The following is a 20,244-nucleotide window of genomic DNA, read 5'->3' as shown; positions in this document are numbered from 1 at the left end:
TTCACTTTGTCATTATGGGGTACTGAGTGTAGATTAATGAGAAAAAGAATTAATTTGAATGATTGTAGTACCAGGCTGCAACATAACAAAATTGAAAAAAGTGAAGGGGGTCTGAATACTTTCCGAATGCACTGTATATATTTGGAAGGCAAGCTGGATACCCTCTAGGCATTTGCCTGGTTTATACCAAGTATTTTGATTTATACTACAAGACTAAATGGCTATGTGTATTTGGACCACCCAGGATTGGAGATGTTCCATCCTTAGAACTGAACAGGGCTCCACTTCCCCTTTTGGGACTGGCATGCAATTTGGGGTTCTCCTTGGACTCACATCTCCTGCTCAAACAGCAGATGGCAGCTGTGGCCATGAAAGCCTTTGCACAAATTCATGTTGTATGCCAATTATGCCCTTCTTAGACCTGGATGTCCTTTGGACAGTCACTCATCCTTTGGTCACCTCTTGTGTGAATTACTGCAATGTGTTCTATGTGGGGCTGCCCTTGAAGACCACTCGGAAGCTTCATCTGAATGCAGTGGCAGAGGCAGCTATGGGCATGTGCAGCATGGCGATGTAACCTTCTGCTTCATGAACTGCCTCGGTTACTAGTAGGATTTCTGATGCAATTCAAGGTGCTGGTAATTATGTATAAAGCCCTTCATGACATAGGACCTAGTTATCTGAGGGAAATCCATCTTCCATAGTTTCTGTATAATCAGGGAGAATTGGCATCCCATCCATTGAACAGTATCATCTAATGGATCTAGGAAGTATGTTTTGCCCTCTGGAACAACATCCCCCCAAGATTTGTTTGCCTCTCCCAACATTATTCAAGAGGCTTTAAAACATTACTTTTCCCAGTTATATAGCTCCTTTCGGAGTTGTTTTAATATTGTATGCCGACCAGCGTTGCAATGGAGTCAGACAGCCTTATAAAATAAATAAATAATTAAATTTTTAATGAAAATTAACCCTGATTTCTTGCTTTGTCAGATCTAGTTTACATGGTGGGGGGGGGGGGGAGAGAGAGAATGAATTATTGTTGAGTCAAAATATTATCTTTTAACCATATTTTTAACTGCTTTGGAAAACATATTTTAATGATAGCTCAAAGAATGCTTGATTAAAAATACCAAACTTATTCCTACTTAAAGTAGACTCACTGAAATATGTGACATTGCTAATTATGATAAAGTAGGAGCAACTGAAAATCATAGCTGATGAAACATATTATCTAGTTCTGTGCTGATTTAATTGATTTTATTTCTGTAAACCATTTAAAGTTTATTTATTAAATTTATATGCCATCCATCTTCCCAGAAGGCAACTCTGGGTGGCTCACAATTAAAATTTAAAACAGTGAAAACAATAAAAACATAAATATCCATATTTTATATAGATAAAAAGACCATGTACAATTCAAGATGATGTGGGGGGGGAAGAGAGTTCATTTTTTTATTTTTTAAAAAGCAGCATACAAAAAATAAGAGCTTTCCTCTTAACCACAGTTATGAAATAAAGATGAAAGTCTTTCACATACCATTTTTCTTCCAGCTTCTTCCACACACAGTTAGATTTATAAAGAGAAACTCAAGGTAGTATAAGTAGCATTTCCTCCTCTAACTTTATCCAACAATTATGACCTTATGTAGTACATTAGGCTAAGAAATCATAAATACCTTAAAATCACTGAAATAATTTCCATTATCAAGTAAAGACTTGAACCTGGATCTTCCTGGTCAAAGTTTGATACCTTACCACTAAATACTGATTATCAGCAACCAGTGAATTTATTTTTTGAACCTCACTTTTCTGTGCTGAAATGGCACAATAAACACAAGGCTTTCTTCTCCCTCCTGGAAACCCTGTTCAGGACTGCTTAGGTCAGGGTTTTCAAACTGTGTTCCACAAAACCCTTGGGTTTTATAAGAACTTAATGGGCTTCCTGGAGAGGCTAAGGACAGGAAAAAAAAAAAACCCACTCATATTCCACCAGCAGTGTCCACTGCAACTTTTCTAAGAAAAGGGTGAGACTGGTCGGCTGACATTCACAAGACCCATCTCCCCGGGGACACCTTTGCTCATAACAATTTGTCACTCTGTGTGTGAGAAGCAGGCAGGGTTCTGGGAATTGTTTTTAAAACAGGTTCTATGACTTGAAAAAGTTTGGAAGCTCAAATCCTCTAGTAATAAGCAGGGGAATGATGAATGTATGCAAGAATTACTATGTATGGATATGGGCATATGCACACATATCTGTATACAGCTTCAAGTGTTTAGTGGGCACTGCGTGTGACTCAGAATCAAAATGGTTGGCTGCATCAGCGGTATACTCTGATTAATATTGAATAGTGACAAAAAGGGAGCATTTTCATGAAAGACAAGATATATGAAGGGCAAAGATGGGTAAGTGAATCATGGTTAAAGGTTCTTGTACTGGGGTGTGAGACATAGCTCCTTCAAAGAATATGCTTTGCTTAGCTTAAAGAGTTCTGCCAAACAGATTTAATAAAATCTTGCCCACTGCAGTGAACAGTACCAGCAATGGCACTGGATAAGATGCTTTACTGATAAACAAATTTCCTCAACTTTTCCAAATTCTGTTGTGCTGGGGGTACTTTTTTTCTTTTGAGAGACAGATCTCCCAAAGTAATCAACTGGATCACACTGTATGCAATACAACTAAACTAAAAGTGGGTGGAACTAATAACGTCTTTGGACACCCTTTCTTCTTTCTGCTACCCCCTGCTTTTCCTCTCTGATAACATTTTCCTTCTCACAAATCAAGTCACCAAGGTTTTGACAGTATGCTTTTGCTGGAGATCATAACTGATTGTCTGCAAAGGACTTTTGAAACTGAGCAGAGGATCACATGTGTTATTAAGGCTGTAGATTTCCTATGCTTGCTCTATAATCCTATTCCTTAAACATAAATTTGCCTCGTTGACAATTTTCATCACCCTAATGCTTATTTTTATCTGCCTCTCCCAAATGAAAGGAAGCTACAGAAAATTCACTTTGTTTGTATCAAGGGAATACGGATCTTCCAAAGTATTTTCAGGGGCGGAACTCTGGTGTCCTTAAAACCAATGAGATTAATTCACAGAATTCTCTTTTGCATCAGAGTCTCTTATAATATTTTAAACCATTAAAAGCTACACACACACACACACACACAATTTTATTAACTTTAATGAGCAGTCATACTTGCTGATGCTTTATTGGGAAGCACAAACTTTTTCAGGCCAAAAGCCACATTTGGCTGCTCAAAATGTTAGTGGAGTCAGGCAAAGAAGCTGCATTGCATTTATTTTAAATTTAATTTAAATTAATTAAATATAATTAATATGATTATTTCTCATGCATTTAATATTTTCCTCTCATGTCACAGTGTAAATTTGGTAGCAACTGTACTCAAGATTTTATAGGAATTTACTCTAACCTGGGGGTTACACGGGGCTCTGGGGCTACAAGCTGTGTATTCCCACTCTGTACTATATTAATTACAACAGACTTCATACAGAAAACAAGTGGTCATTTTTGTATGTATTTCAAGAAACTTTTTTAAAAAACAAAACAAACAGGTATTTAAAGGCAGCAACTATGTTCCACACCCTCTGTGCACAATAATTTCATTTTCATACTATGAAACATAATAGGACATATAAATAAAATCCTTGCTTTTTTTAAAAAAAAGATATGTAATCATTAAGCAGATTAAACATGAAGTTGCCTCCTTCATCCCATCTTATGTTCGACAATTTTCCTGAGTCACTACTTTTAGCATTAACAAATAATAAACACCAGCTTATACCTAAGCACTATGTTTTAATCACTTAATACTCTAAAAACACTGATTCTTGGTTTTAGTCAAGTATCTCTTGAATACATTAGAGTAATAGCATAAATTATTTAAACATATGACAGCAGCCAAGCTTAAGCTAGAGAAGAGGAATTCAAAAGGAAATTTGTTTTCTTGTTCTGCAGGTTCTTAAAAGACCTTTTCAGAGCGTGGCAGATCTAATAGCATATGCACCATTTTCCACCCCCTGCCTCCTTGCCAGTTTTGATCAAGCTGAGGAGTTAAGCTAAGCCATGAAACATCAGAAGATCTTTAATTTACTGCTAGGCCCAGTCAAGAAGACTAACAGTTTGAGGCCAAATCTTTATTTCTATTACTATGGAAGGAGAGACATCAACTATCAAGGATTAACTGATCAGTGTTGACCCTCTGGCAACACCACTAACTAGTGACCAAGTCAACAACACTTTGTTTTCCAGGTCAACTCAAATGCACCACTTGGCCCAAATGATGAAGTAGCTTATCTAACAAATGAGACAGAATCTACTGGCACCAGTGATCCTCATGCCACTCCTTAACCAAGATCCTGCAGCATCTGTGTAGCTGCCTCCTTGCCTGACAAATTTGTGAAATGACAGAGGCTTATGTGACCAGCTCAAAAGGGTAGGTATACGTACAGACAGCCACAGAAATGACCTTGGGGAAACTAGGCAAGACATAAAAGTATACTGGAGCCTGGAAAATAGCAAAACTGTGAAAAAGAAGCTTACATTGATTGCTTCCTAATTCTTACACTGAGGGAGGGGTGGGAAAACTCAGGCAGGCTTTCAGGATTCTGTTATTCTAATGTATTGCAATAAAGCAGTGTTTCAACTTCAGCAGATTTAAGATGTTTGGACTTCAACTCCCAGAATTCTGGGAGATGGAGTCCACCCATCTTAAAGGTGCTGAGGTTGAGAAACTGCAACAATTTCTGTTGGGGGAGGAGGAAAACAGATGGCAGTGGGTGAACAACTCTGAACTTAAGCTCTGGGATCTTTTTTACTGCTTTCCATTTTTATTTACTTTTAGTAATCATTTTTATAACTCCTCTTTTTACTCCTTTGTCCTTGCTACCTACCTATTTATATTTGCATAGTTCTTGTCAGATCTGTGATCTGTTTCCTGACTGGCCTACCCAAAGGGCCAACATTAGCAGATGAAATATAGGATAGGCTCATTCATCAAGGCACCCTAGATAGTCTGCCAACATTAATCCAGATTTACTTAGGCAGTGATGGAAAACTCAAAGGACTGCAGAAAAGAAAAGTATGGGCAGAAAGGGAAGATGCCATTATTCTCTTTCATTTCCTCTTTCCCTTGCTTCCATCCACACATCAGATTTTGAACACTGAACTTAGGCCACCAGAGCTTACTATCTACTCAAGAGAAGTTATGGCAACTTACTCAAGGCCTATGTCTATTACTGAGAATCCAGCCACTTTGCATATAAGTGTCCTGCTTAGAGCTCCTCCCCCTCCCCAAAGCATAAACAGTGTTGTGGTTTCCCTAGAAATTTTTGCTATTTTAGCCAACGTAAGGGTATCACTCATGCTTTCTGTTTTTTCTTAGAACTTCAGGGCACTCAGAGGTTCCTTAAGAACCAGCTAGATCATAAAAAGCCCTCCTAGAATCCGTCTGCTGACCATCCTTATAAGAAAGCACCACCACCACCACGACTCATCACTTTTGGAGATCCTGTCTGGCTTTGTATCAGATTTCTCCCCTCTGCACAACTATTTAAGAAGCTGGATTCCATCTGAGGGATGGGACATCTGGCTGAAGGGAGGAGTAAGAAAATTGCAGAACTAAAGTATAGAGGCTGCCCCTCCTGAAAATGAAAGAGATAGTTCTAAAAGGGGGGAATTCTGCACAGAATAGTAAACAGGGAAATACTCTCCCTCCTTTTTGCTGCCTCTATTCAGGGAGAGGGGGGAAATTACTAATGAGGAAGAAAAGGAAATGGAAGCTCCTCCAAGCAGGAAGTGGGAAGAGTGAAGAGATGGAGGGAATTTCTGACAAGAAAGAATTGGAGGTGGAAGGAGAGGTGGCAACCCACTCCAGTTTCCCAAACTAAACTCAGAGGGGAAGGTGAGAGAGAAAATAGAAAAGGGGGTGATATAAGGGTTGAAGTAGGCAAGGTAGAAATCAGTAGTTCCCACAGGCCAGAGATGGTTACTATGTAATAATACAACAACTGATTGACTTTAAGGTCACCAAACTTCATGCCAAGTATCCATTAATTTGGAAGGGGAGGAGGAAGAAGCCTTGAATTTAAACCCAAGTATAAACATTTGTAAATCTTTGTACAAGCAGTAGGCAATCAATTGTTATATAAAAATTCTGATCTTGCTAAATTTTCAGCCAAGTCAAGCTAAGACATGAAGGGGATCTGTGATTTATTGCACAGCACAGTTTGGGAAGTTTGACCTCTGTGGTTTTATTCTGATATCAACCTCCTAACCCATAAAGTATTTCAGTAAAGATTTCCGAACCAAATAACAAGCTGAGCAAAATTCTCATGGTGAAGCTCCCCTGTTCAAAATAAAGTTATGTTAATTTTAAAAAATAGAAAGAAAGCAAAGCCTGATCATTTATTTGTGAGTAACCTATGCACCTAATTAACTATATATGTGCTTAGAAAAATGAGAATCCCAGAACATCTCATTGTCCTCAGGCAAAATCTATACACAGATCGGGAAACCACAGTATGGCAGAACATGATGAAACTAATTAGTTCTAGTTGACAAAGGAGTAAGACAAGGCTAAATATTCTCTCCTTATTTATTCAACATATATGCAGAATATATACTGAGGGAAGCTGGATTAGAAGAAGATGAGTGTGGTTTGAAAACTGGAAGAAGAAACATTAATAATGTGTGCTATGCTGATGGCACTACTCTGATAGTTGAAGGTACAAATGATCTAGTAATGAAAGTGAAGGAGCACAATTTAAAAAAGGGACTCAGATTAAATATAAAGAAGACCAAAGTAGTCACAACAGGTATAGCAACCAGCCTTAGAACTGACAGTGAAGATATTGATGTGGTGGAGAGCTTTTGTCTTTTAAGATCGTGTACCTAGAATGAAGGAATCTGCAGTCAAGGAATATACTGCAGACTAGCATTTGGTAGGGTAGTAATGAAGGCTTTGGAAAAGATACTCAGATGCCATGATGTGTCCCTACCCGCAAAGATCAGAATAATGCAGACACTGGTTTTTCCTATGACATTCTATGGAAGCAAAAGTTGGATTTAGATGAAGCAAGATATAGAGTATTGACATTTTTGAACTTTGATGTTGAAGACCTCTGAGAATACCATAAAGTCACAAATGATCAGGCTCAAATTATCATGCTTTGGATACATTATGCAAAGACTTAGCCCTCTCTAATGCTGGCGAAGGTAGAAAGAAAGAAAAGAAGAGGATAACCAGCAGCAAGGTGGATGGACTCAATTACAGCAGCAACAAGTACACTGTTGGAAGACCTGAAGGACCAGGTTGGGGACATATTCTCCAGGAGGAAATCTATCTATGCGATCACTAAGAATCAACACTGAGTTGATGGCAATCAATCAATCAATCAATCAATCAATCAATCAATCAATCAATCAATCAACTATTGGACTATTACCCTAGGGCTATACAATACTTTGGATTCAAAGGCATAAAGGGGCTTTGGAGCATGCCGGAGAATTAATATAGCATTTGTCTGCAACTTCTTGTAGCATCTGCATTTTTTTCCAGGATCAATGATTACCCTCTGCAGTTTCAGCACAATGCTAGAAAAATGTGCACTTGGTTTAAGGAGTTGCAGATGAGTGCTATGTTTGTCCCCCTACAGATTCCAAAGAACTTTTTTGCCTTTGAATTCAAAACACTGCACAGCTCTAATAAAGTATAGTTACTGTATGTTACAATTAAGGGGAGATGCAAGAAAAAACAAAAAACAAAAAATAAAAAGAATACATCACAAGTTCCAGGAATTTGCAGTTTAAGACTGAATGTATTTACATGACAACTCTTCAACTCTTGCTTCCAACAGGGTTTTTTTTTAGCTATTCTCCTGCATGCACAGCTTACTTTCATAAGGAAAAAAAGTATATTACTGATATATAAGAATACATCAAACAGAATCAAATGGCCTGAATTTTGTAGGGAGCAAACAACTATAGAATGTTCCCCAAATCTTCAGGTGTTTCTCAAATCTGTAAAGCAAACAAGCCTCCTTTTTTCTTGAGAGCTGGGCTCTAGAGACCACCTTGGGAATTAAGTTAATGAATGTATTTTTATTTATTTAAAACATGGATAGGCTGCCCTTTGGGCTTCCAACCTCCACTGTGGTTCGTACCATAAATTCACAATATAAAACCTATAGCACAAAACTGAAATCCCCTGAGAAGTCCATGCTCAACTCCTTAAATCTTCTCCCTTAATGTGCTCTTTGTATTATAACAGGTATCATGGCCTCACTGTTTGGCTCAGTGTAGTTACATTAAGTTACTCAAATTGCGTGAGATATAAGCCATGGAAGACTCCCAGGCTCTGAACATAGAAAAGCTAAGAGAAAGAAACTCAAGAGGCAAAGTGAGAGAAAGAGCCAAGAGCTATTTTTGAGAACTCATGCTAATTCTAAAAGAAATGCAATTAGGAAAAAAAAACAATATTACATTAAAAAGGTTTACCTCCAGAGGACACTCTAATTTGATTCCAGCTGATGGTCTGGATATATTTACATTTTCTCCTTTTTCAGAAGGCCGTATCTGGTAGTTGACTGCATTATAAAGAACCTACAAACAAAATCACATGCTTTGTTAAATTACTTATTGGTGGAATTTAGAAAATCACTCTGGCCAAATCAAGACTGATTTAGGTAGTGGCCATTTTGCACTTCAAAAAAAAATTAAGAATTTCAATTGTCTTCCAGATGGAAGCATACCCTGATCTACAATGTACATACAAATATGTAACACAGTCTGTGTCAAAAAGTTGAAAAGTCAGAATCCATGCCTTCCCTGTAATTATTAAAAAAAATGGGGGGGGGAAGGAAAGAACATTTATAATATATTCTATGTACATCATGAGAAACAATGCATAAAGGTAAAAAAAGAAAATGAAGAAAGAACTATTCAAAGAGCAAGAATTTTAAGGTGGGTTACATTAACTTATAAAGAACATAAATATATATAGTGCTGCAGAATCTGTAATAAGGAACAGAAATAAAAAAATGCATGTATTCTAAGGACTCTCCAGACCAGCTTCTGTTACCTATTTCACAGTCTGGGAATATTAGCTTTAGAAACTGCACATTTTGACTGGGCTCAGACATCTTCATCTTCACCATCATTTCAGAAGTTCCCTTCTGGGAAAGACTGGCATAATAAAAGTACTTCCTATGACTGATGGCTAAATTTACTCTCTATATTAGAACAAATGAAAATAGACAAGAAAGGATATGCTTAAAGCAGAGTGGAAATCTTGTATGGATAATGGCATAAAATACAATGCAATAGTTCTTTGAATGAATACAAAAATCTTGCTTATGGTTGCAAACCATAAATGTCCCTGACCAGTTAGTTCTCTCCTCTCCACTCGCTTCTTCAACCACTACCACAAATTTATGCAGAACTAGGAAAAAATGGGTGATTTTAGCTTTTCTTCTCTTTTTCAAGATGATGAATGTCACAAGCAGACACCACAAGTTATCCACAAACCAGGAGTGGTTGTTGAGGAAGGGTAGGTGATATATTTATGTATAACAAAAAGCTGGAGTGTGACAACATCCAAATGTATCCATTTTATTCTAACAGGAAATGATTTTTCCTTATCAATTCCTAATAAAAGGCATACTTATTTAAAGAAGATACAACGTTGTAGTATTCAGGTGTTTTTCCATTCCATTTACTGATTATTCAAATAAGAATATGAATTTAACCTCTAATGTACAGTATAACAAAATGTCTTTTTTAGTATTACTGACTGAAAATAGAACTTTATACAAACCCATGTATACCATTTCAGGTTTGCTTTATTATTTAAGTATTTTATTCAAAGCAATCATCCAGTTTCATACTCTACTAGCATAAAGATATAACGTGTTCCTTTAATGAGGCAGTAAACAGGGCTTTAGAAATTTAAGACATACCTCAGTCTGCAGAATATTGCTTGCTGTCAGCAGCACTTCTATGGCACTTGGGGGACAGTGCGTCAGAGCATAGGCTAGGAGCTGTTGCCGAACAGCCATGTCTTGATATCCTTCTGATTGTCCTAACTGGCTACAAACCTCCCAGCTTTTAGAGTATCCTGCCATGGATATTACAAAAATGAACACAGAGTGGAAATTAAATGGAAATTGAGAATGTATTAGCTATATGCATCCATCATTCTATCCTCAATAACTCCTTTTATACAATATCCAACTATATCTCATCACAATATGCCTCCCTTCACTCAGCATACAAATGCTCTTTTTTCTTTCCAGTTTTTTTAAATGACAAAATAAATGGCTTTAGGACTTCTGCACTAGAAAACAAGAATCTTCCTGATCAGAAAAATGTCACAGCATATCTATAGAAACCTCACAAATAAGTTTTATTGGGCGCTGATCAAATTTCAAGAGAAAAGCAGAGGAAAACATGGTATTTTATATAATCTAGAAAATTCCCAAGATCATTTTTATCATGTATGGATGGGGTGCAAATATACTCTACCTGAAGCCATAAGTTCCTGACAGTGCATATTTGCAGCTTTGTAATCCTGAAATTTGAGTGCTTGTTCCACTAAAAGTATCAAAACCTGTCCTTTTCTCTCCATCTGGTCATCACCTATAAAATAAAATATGTGCTTATATTCTTAGTGGCACCTAACAGTAGTTAAGAATGGAATAGACAGCTATATAACTTATTGCTGGTTAACAGTACATAAGAATGGAGCCACAGGTTTCTTGAATATAACAAAAAAAGTAAAATGTATACAGCAAACCAAGAATATGCATGCTTATATTTGTTCTCAAGGTTACATACTTAGCATGCTTACTTCCTCGTTTTATTTAAGTCACATTTGTTGCAGTTATTTGTCAAAGAAGACAACTATGGTCCTTTGTGGGAAGTATCCTTGAACTCTAATTTTGTTCAGCTCTCCCCAAAAACATTTCCTTTTAGATCTTGTACCTTCCATCTCTCCTACATATCAAAACTGGTTTCTCACAAAACATAGTCTTTCCACATCTATACATATGTGGAAACATTTTAGCCCAAATCTAGTTCTAATTTCTTGGAACTTTCTGTATCATCCACTTCTGTTGCTGAAGACATACACACTTTTTTAAAAGTGGAACCAGAGGGCTGGGAGATCATTTAGAACAGATGAGAGGAAAATGGAGGGCTGCAGGGGGAGATATTCTTCTTGCACAGTATCCTTTATTTGTAGAAGTTTATCCAACCTAAGGGCAGATTTAGGATTTCTGACCATATTTTAAAAATACAAAATTAAAAAGATGTGCCAAATTAATACAAGAATCTATTATAACAATTTTAGTGCTTTGACATAAATATGGCACCTTGGCCAGATCCTTTTATTCCTCAATTTAAACTGAACACTTTCTTGCATCTTTCAGCATTATCTTAAAATAAATTAATAAATCTTCCAATAGAAGAGAATATCTATAGCTCAGGACTGAACTGTGGAGTTCTTGGTGCTCTCTGAGCTTGGTTATTTTCTTACAGACATTTCATTACGCATGATGTTACCTAGTTGGGTAATGAAATGTCTGCAAGCAAACAACCAAGCTCAGAGAGCACTAATAAACCTTCATCATCTAAAAAATCAAGCAACATTTTACAACACTACAAACAAGGGACAATGTTACCCACTTTTCAAGACATCCCAAAGTGATATAATTAATACAAAGTCCAGACACTGAAGATGTAAAGAAATTCCTGACAAAGTTAAAGCCCAGCTGGGAAAGGAGTTTCTCCACTCTGAAAGAGTATTCAATCTAATTTTTTGTATCATAGTTGCGGCACCTGATCAGACAGTAAATCAAGAGCAAATTAATTCTGTTTGACAGGAATGTGGGCACATTTAAATGTGGCAGGAACTGCTTTTTCTTAACTGAGTTTGAGTGATAGTTCAAGATAATACAGCAAAATAAAATAAAGCAAAACAAAACTGACACCTTCTCCTTTTTTATTCTGCCACTTACAAGAACTTAAGTACCAAAAATACTTGAATTGTCCTGGGATAACTCTCCATCCTCTGCACATCCTCCTCTCATTTCAGCTCTTGTTATACAAATGCTCACTGACTGGCTAAGGGTAACTGTCAATCCTGCTAGGAAGGCAAGTAGGGCTTTCATCATTCAGTGTGATTATATTGTATATATTCATATACAACTTTTATAGGCCTAACCATGGAGTCCCTCCAAGTCTTATCCTTAGTGGATTTATTAATCAGCTTTTATTCATCAGGAATCAAACACATTCACTACACTACTCCTGATACAGAAATTTAAAACATTAAGGAATTATACAAGTGAAAATGATTTCTAATGATATTTTTATATTTACACTATCGGACAGGTACATTTCAAGAAGAACTACCAGATACAAGGGATATAATAAAATATACACCTCAACAGTACAATAGTTTTTTTCTTTTTTGCCAGACATTTAAATGCAGAGCAGCTGCTTTATCGAAGATACCCAGTGACATTTACAACTGAAAATTCTGTCTTGTCTATTGTTTAAAGAACACTGTATGCACCAAAAGCAGTTTAAATAACTGGCCAAGCGTATATTCAGATGTTTCCCTTTTTCAAATGCAGATGCATAAAACCATTAAAAAGTGAACACTACAGTGGAAGGAGCATGTGTTGTGTGTAAAGAAGTAACACAAAAATCATATAAGGAGTAATCTTGCTTGGATCCAGGTTTTAGTGGAAATCAAAAGTATTTTTAATTATACCTTTACTGCATGTTAAGCTGATTTGCTTATTTTGAATGAGAATTTGTTTTCAAACTTGATTTCTAAAATTGGCATCTACTGCTTGAGCATGATTTTGGCAGAACATTAGGATATAAATTCTGTAAGTAAAATAAAAATATACTGTAGGTTTAGGCATTAGAGAACACCTAAAGGAAGTGCTAAGTCACAGCATATAATCTTAGTTACTTCTAGAAAAATAGAAGCAACAAAGTTGAAAAATGTCTTTCCTCTGCAAAATTGCCTATATGCCAGGCAAGATAAGGTAGCTAGTTCATTTACTAAGAACAGCAGGAAACAAACTGCATCACTTCACAAAGGTATTAGTCAGTAGATATATGCAAATATATTCCCAGAATATTGTAACTGATATACCAGGTAGGGAAAGGGAATGCTGCAAGGTACAAAACATTGTAGTCTGAATACTGGGACAGTCAATGCATCCAACAGATGTGCAGAAAATGCTGGATGTACTATTATTATACCATAATATAAAAATCAGAAAAATAGTATTCTGTAGATTATTTTGAAATTTGTTTCTATAAATTCTATAAATTTATAGAAATAAAACAAGCTAAAAATAATATTATATCTAATACAATAGATGTATACAGGACAGAGGTCATGTTATTACAATGGATAAACATCAAAATACAACTGATAAATGTACAGAAACTTCTTCACAAGTTATTATTTTTATTGTTACCACAGACAGATTTTTTTATGGTTTTCTGTGCTTTGACACATAGATCTTTTCTCATGGTGGCATGCATGGTACAATTATTGTACAAGTAACAGAACCTAACTAACATCTATACAGATTTCAGATCTTCCTCAATAATAAGATCACCTGTTTATTTATTACTCAAAATAAAAAACCTCTTTTCTCCCTCTAGGAAAAAAGACTACATATAATCACTAATTACAGAGTTCATAAACAATTTTATTCCCATGACTGTCACTGTCATTTTGAAGCAAAAATTATTTTAAAAGGATTTTTACAATTAATGACTTAAGGAGCAATTCCTGCAGCTAGTAACAGCCCCAAGCAATATTTATGCCAGATCTTTTCAATGTTAAAATGCAATAAATGAATCACAATTAGGAGTCACTCTTGAAGACTGTTTCATGAAGGCTAGATGCCAAGCATCTTTGAGACTGCCATGAAATACTGTTTTTAAAAATCTATTACAGAATTAATCTATGAAAATTTGTTTTAAAGTATAATTCCTATCTCTCCTGAATGCAGACAGTGAAAAATAATCAGAATATAACCCGCACTTCCTTAACATGATGCTCTCTAGAGGTGTTGGGCCCAGCTTCTATATGTCTCCTTGGCAGCAACAGCCATGGTTGTTGACAACTGCAATCTAGCATCTCTGTAGGGCACCACATTGTAGAAAACTAACATAGACAGTAAAGCAGGGAGTTCTCAGACTTGTTTTTCACAAACAGATGAGACAGAAAACTTTTTGAAGATAATACATAGCAGCTGGAGTGGGGTTAGTTTTATGAAACATTATTATTCTGGTCTTTTGCAAGCTGTACCACTTCCATCTTATTTCCAGTGTGCAATTCCAGGTACTGGTTGCCAAGTTTATGCAACACATAGCTAGTCTTCCGAAATTTGATTCAGTATCCTTTATGTTGGCTTCTATGCTAGCATAATTTGCTTTATTTCTCCTGATTTTTTTAGCTCTCTGTAAATAATTGCAGACTGTTACTTTCATTTTAATTTGCACTGTCATTTAAAGATTTATATAAATCAAACTTGGAGCCTAGCTGTTGAAATCCTTGTCAAATATTTCATAGATTTCTACCTTTCTTGTATACCTTCCAAGGACTGACCCCTCTCAATTGAAAAAGAAATTCTTTACACTATAATTGGATTCACACAATTGTTCTGGGCCCCACATGAACCCAGAAGCTTTCTGAAAAATAGAAGATGGGCAAACCTCCTCCTTAATGGGGGAAAACTGACAACAGCAGGCAGGGCCAGGTCTGGCTGAGGACAGAAAAGGGCTGAATTTTATGGATATGAGTCTGACTTACTGGCTGCTTGGGGGAGAAAAATTTGCCTTATAATCCCTGAGCATACCCTCCCCATCACTGTTTTCCAATGGTACCTTCCATCTCCAAAAAAGGGAAAAAAAAACAGCTATAATGTTTTAAATTATTTTTCAGTGAATGCTAATAGAACAAATTCATATTGCTTTTTTAAAAGAAGCTATTATTAACTTCAGGATGAGTGCAGACCATAATTCAAACAAGTGTTCCAAATAACCAGTAAGAACAGATTTTTTAAACAAACAAACAAACAAACAAAATAGCTGGTCTATACTTTCAATTTAAGGTGGAACATATTTAGTATGCTATCATTTTAAGAGCAGGAGAATTATTACAGACTTTTAGAATTAGCAAAAGATTACTGGAGCTCAGAATTACCAATGAGTTTTGCATCCTCAGTTATCTTTTGTGAGAGTTAGGAAGATATTCAAAATAAATTTCAGAATTATAGTGTGTTAGCATGGTCTCTCAGGGAGATAAAGAATCTGATAAGATGAAATCAAGTAATGAAGGATACAGAGGTTCTGAGAATAGACATATGCTGTGCTGAAATTTCTCTTCTGCCAGAAGTGAACAAATTAATTCACTGCTGTGATAAATATTAGTGTCAAAGTATGAGAGTACTCCTTTTATAAAACAAAACTAGAAAGGCTAATGAACAATAGCCCTTTAATAATGCAAGCTTAAAGACAAATACAGTGACTAGAATAACCACTGAGAAAGTCACTCTTCTATTTAACATAGAGTTCAAGCCAGGTTTTTTATTAAAAAAATAATCATTCAAGTGCCCCCAACCACTTCAGCATACTTCAGATGCTTTCAATATAATTATTCAGTTATCCACAAATCCATCATACCTGCTCCCCAAGATCTCATTGGGACTAGATTTCAAAAACATCTGAAACTGCAGGAATATAATCTAAGCAACATGCTCTACAAAAAGGATGGGCAAACATTTGGTGACCAGGTCCATGATTAGCAACTATGGAAGAGGAGAAAGAGGACCATATGGCAGGATGACAATGCAAGATAGTTGAGGCCGTGTCACGTAGGGGCAGAGAGAGAGCTCTCCCCCACCCCAGGTTTTAGGCTGAGTTTTGAAAAAGGCCCTCCACTCCACCACCAAGAGGTTTGCCTTACTAGAAAGACATGTCACTGAGGCCAACATTTGTTGATTACAGATTTTTCTCTTTAAATAACAAACAACAAAGGAATCAGGCAGCCTGTAATTTAATAAATATACACATGTGTACGAAATACTATTTTCTCTCCTTTTCATCTTTTTTTTGAATACCAGAAGAAAATGTTTGCAAAAAGCCCTAATCTTTTAGCTAACATACTGTAAGATGTTTGTACAGTGCCCTCTTGAAACTATTACTATAAATTCAACAGCAAACAATATCAAATTATATCCTGAGACACCGGCATTTTTCAGTGACCACCCAAGGCTATCAACTCATTCTCCAAATTCAAAAATAAAGTTAAATACATTTCTACTTTTACTCACACAACTACATGCCAAAGCATATACTACTTTCCATTTTAAAAGCCTCCTTGGCTTTGTATATTAAGATTTACAACTGTAGAGATTAAGAATTCCTTGTTTATAATGGCAGAAGAGTGTATACTCTGCAGGGCAGGAACTTGTGCTTTGTGTATGTTAATTAGCAAAGCATTGTGAGAGTGGTAACACAGTGATTTGTATATAATTCTTCCCTTCATCTTGCCAATGACAGGAAAGAAAGAAGTGTAATATATATGAAACAGTTTTCTGAAACTGATTAAAAAAAAAAAAAACCCTTCCATACTACAGTTTATTGGTAATACCAAATTTAATCTACATTTTAAATATGGCAAATTAGATTGGTTTTGCAGAAAACAGATAATCATAATTTCCAAAGTAACAGGAAGAAGAGATTTATAGACTGATTGTAGGTAACAAATGTATTTTACTTGCTTTATATTCTGTTGGTGATAGAGGACTGTGTAATTAAATCTCAAATGAAATAAATTCATTGGTATTTTATGTAGAAAATGTTACAATGGTTTACAGTGATATAATCTCTGAATATAATTTAAGACTTTTTTGAAGACAATTTAGAATCTCTGAATAAGCCCTTAAACAAATGGTCTATAAAAATCAACCAACACAAATTAAGAATCATATTTGATTTTACCTGCAACCTTCAGCAAATTTGCAAGTCCCAAAAGCTTGGCAGATTGCTTATAGTTTGTGGGCAGCCGAGAGAGACATTCCTGGATAAGGCTGAGTCGATCAGAACACAAGCGCACTGGAGAGAAAATGTATTATGTTTAGCAATAATGCAATAAAATTGTATTTGAGACAGATATTTGTGAAGTGTTCATGAACACTACAAATGTAAATGTACATTTAAAGTAAGCCTGTGGAAAGCATTCAAACTGGTGTTTCATAAACCACGTTGGTGCAAGTGAAGCATCTCTCTGTGAAGTGCTGAAGCTGCAGGATCCTCCAGAAGACTCAGTGTGATTGATCTGAAGGAGCAGACAACACTTCTGCTGGGACTATCAGTGAAGTGAACCAGAAGCAGATCAGTTATATACATCCATGCATGAGGAGAAAGGTTGACAAGCAGCTGAGTTTTCCAGAGGACCCGGCTATTTGGCTACTTCAAGAACTGCTTCTCTCATACTGATGTGCACTGCAAAATACCCCTTTCAAATGCTTTGAGGAACCCAAATTTAAAGCACAACTGAACACCTTCATCCATATGGGGAAAAGTGTTACTCAAGCACTTTGTTTCTCAGGAAATATCTTATAAATGAGCATCTTCCATCTTTGGAGGGTAGAACCATCATGTTATAGTTTGGAATCTTTATTTCTTTTCAAAACATTCAAAATACGAAAAGCTGTAATATGAGATAGTACAGCCCAGCTCAGGAGGATCATCTTAGTCTCCATTCTGTTCATACACAGTTAACACTGACTTTCCATGGTAAATAATTTTGGATTTTCATATTTATTTCCCATTTACTTTATGAGCCTGCAGGCAGTTTGTTTCTTTTTACCTTTTGTATGGTGCCCTGTTTTTAAAGTGCAAGAAAAATAATGCATAATTATATGTAATCTAAAGTTTTTAAAATGTTTTTCATACACTGCAGTTGATGCTATAGTTAATGGCCTTCTGTACTCATTAAAATACACAGAACACTTTTTTGAAAGCAATAGTAACATTAGCCATTTTCAAATAACAGAAGCATCAAAAACTCCTGAAAGTTTTTGCAGATAAATAAACACTGCAAAAAACAAAAAACACAAAAAATACCATTAAGTATGAATGGTTGACTGCTGATATATGAGAAAGGCAAAATGACAGATCATAAAAAATGAAAAGTGAAGTAGAAAAATCAAAGTAACTTGTGAAAACACTCTTTTTGGAAGTAAAAGCTTTTTAATTTTAAAAGTACAAGTGAATTTACAGACAACATCTACGCAGGTAATATAGAGTCAGGACCAAAAATATTGGAACAAAGATAACTGTCTTGGCATTTGGCCTCTGTACACCACCACATTGAAACTGAAAGGAAATACACCCAGATGGGAGCAAAGTCAGGACTTTCAGCTGTAATTCAAGGGGTTTGACAAAAGTGGGGCACTAACCATTCAGGAAGTACAGCCAGTGGCATACACCCCCCCCCCCACTGTTGGTGGCTCATAAGTAACGGAACAAATGGCTGACAAACAGCTGCATGGCCAGGTGTGGCCTGTTTCCTGGGTACCCCATGACCAATCAAGCAGATAAAAGGCCTGGAGGTGGTTTTGAGTGTTACATTTGCATTTGGTAGTTGTTCACTGGAACTCTCAACATGAGGTCCAAAGAGATGTCCATGTGAGTGAAGGAGGCCATCATTAGGCTGAGAAAACAAAATAAACCCATCAGAGAGATAGCAAAAACATTGGGAGTGGCCAATACAACAGTTTGGAACATCCTGAAAAAGAAGGAATTAACTGGCAAGCTCAGCAACAGCAAAAGGTCTGGAAGACCACAGAAGACAACTAAAGTGGATGACCGCAGAATTCTGCTCATGGTGAAGAGGAACCCTTTCACAACATCTAGCCAGGTCAAGAACGCTCTGGAGGAGGTAGGCATGTCATTGTCAACATCTACAGTCAAGAGACGACTTTATGAATGTAAATACAGAGACTTCACAGCAAGGTGCAAACCACTGGTAACACTCAAGAACAGAAAGGCCAGATGAGACTTTGCCAGCAAAAAAACCTAAAAAGGCCTGCCCAGTTCTGGAATAAGATTCTTTGGACTGATGAAACCAAGATTAACTTGCACCAGAATGATGGGAAGAGAAAAGTATGGAGAAGGAAAGGAACAGCTCATGATCCAAAGCATACCCCATCATCTGTCAAACATGGTGGAGGCAGTGTTATGGCATGGGCAGGTATGGCTGTCAATGGAACTGGGTCACTGGTGTTTATTGATGACCTCACTGCTGATAAAAGCAGCAGGATGAATTCTGAAGTGTATAGGGCTATACCTCCTGCTCAGATTCAGCCAAATGTTGCCAAACTGATAGGACGCCACTTCATATTGCAGATGGATCATGACCCAAAACATACAGCAAAAGCTACCCAAGGCAAAGAAGTGGGATGTTCTTCAATGGCCAAGTCAGTCACCTGATCTCAACCCAATAGAGCATGCTTTTCACTTACTGAAGACAAGACTGAAGGCAGAAAGACTTACAAACAAGCAGCAGCTGAAGGCAGCTGCAGTAACGGCCTGGCAAAGTATCTCGAGGGAGGAAACTCAGCATTTGGTCACGTCCATGGGTTTCAGACTTCAGGCAGTCATTGACTGCAAAGGATTTTCATCCAGGTATTAAAAGTGATCCTTATGTTTGTAATGATGTTGGTTTGTTCCATTACTTATGAGCCACCAACAGTGGAGGGGGGGGGGTGTATGCCACTGGCTGTACTTCCTGAATGGTTAGTGCCCCACTTTTGTCAAACCCCTTGAATTACAGCTGAAAGTCCTGACTTTGCTCCCATCTGGGTGTGTTTCCTTTCAGCTTCAATGTGGTGGTGTACAGAGGCCAAATGCCAAGACAGTTATCCTTGTTCCAATATTTCTGGTCCGGATTGTATGGGGGCTGGATATGTCAGGAGAAAAGTGAAAGTAAGTTGAATGCATTGTCAATAGATTATTTAAAAACATAAAACAAGAAGAGATGGGGCAAGAATAAATTAGTAATGAATAAATGTGGATTAAATACAAAAGTAAATAACCAGTATGAAAGTGGTAGAGAGGTACTTTGGTCAGGAAGGAAGGAGGGAATCACAAAACAAGTATATGAAGTAAGTA

General features: G+C 36.7%; 1 protein-coding gene across 1 annotated transcript in view; it reads right to left on the bottom strand.

Moving 5' to 3' along the window:
* NBAS (NBAS subunit of NRZ tethering complex) overlaps positions 1–20,244 on the bottom strand; it is a 191,603-nt gene that overhangs the window by 81,475 nt on the left and 89,884 nt on the right. Inside the window, exons 32-35 of the mRNA XM_088135940.1 lie at positions 17,068–17,181; positions 10,552–10,665; positions 9,987–10,144; positions 8,527–8,631 (exon numbers count right to left, since the gene is read on the bottom strand). Coding sequence (XP_087992066.1) covers positions 8,527–8,631; positions 9,987–10,144; positions 10,552–10,665; positions 17,068–17,181 — 491 coding nt within the window. The remainder of the gene's footprint in view (positions 1–8,526; positions 8,632–9,986; positions 10,145–10,551; positions 10,666–17,067; positions 17,182–20,244) is intronic.

Source organism: Python bivittatus, unplaced genomic scaffold, assembly GCF_059951505.1.
Source record: "Python bivittatus isolate LINGU-HERP-01145 unplaced genomic scaffold, Pbiv_v1 ctg000020_np1212, whole genome shotgun sequence".
In the NCBI taxonomy this organism is placed as follows: domain Eukaryota; kingdom Metazoa; phylum Chordata; class Lepidosauria; order Squamata; family Pythonidae; genus Python; species Python bivittatus.
The sequence above is the reverse complement of the archived record's forward strand: the minus strand, read 5'-3'. Positions and strand labels throughout refer to the sequence as shown.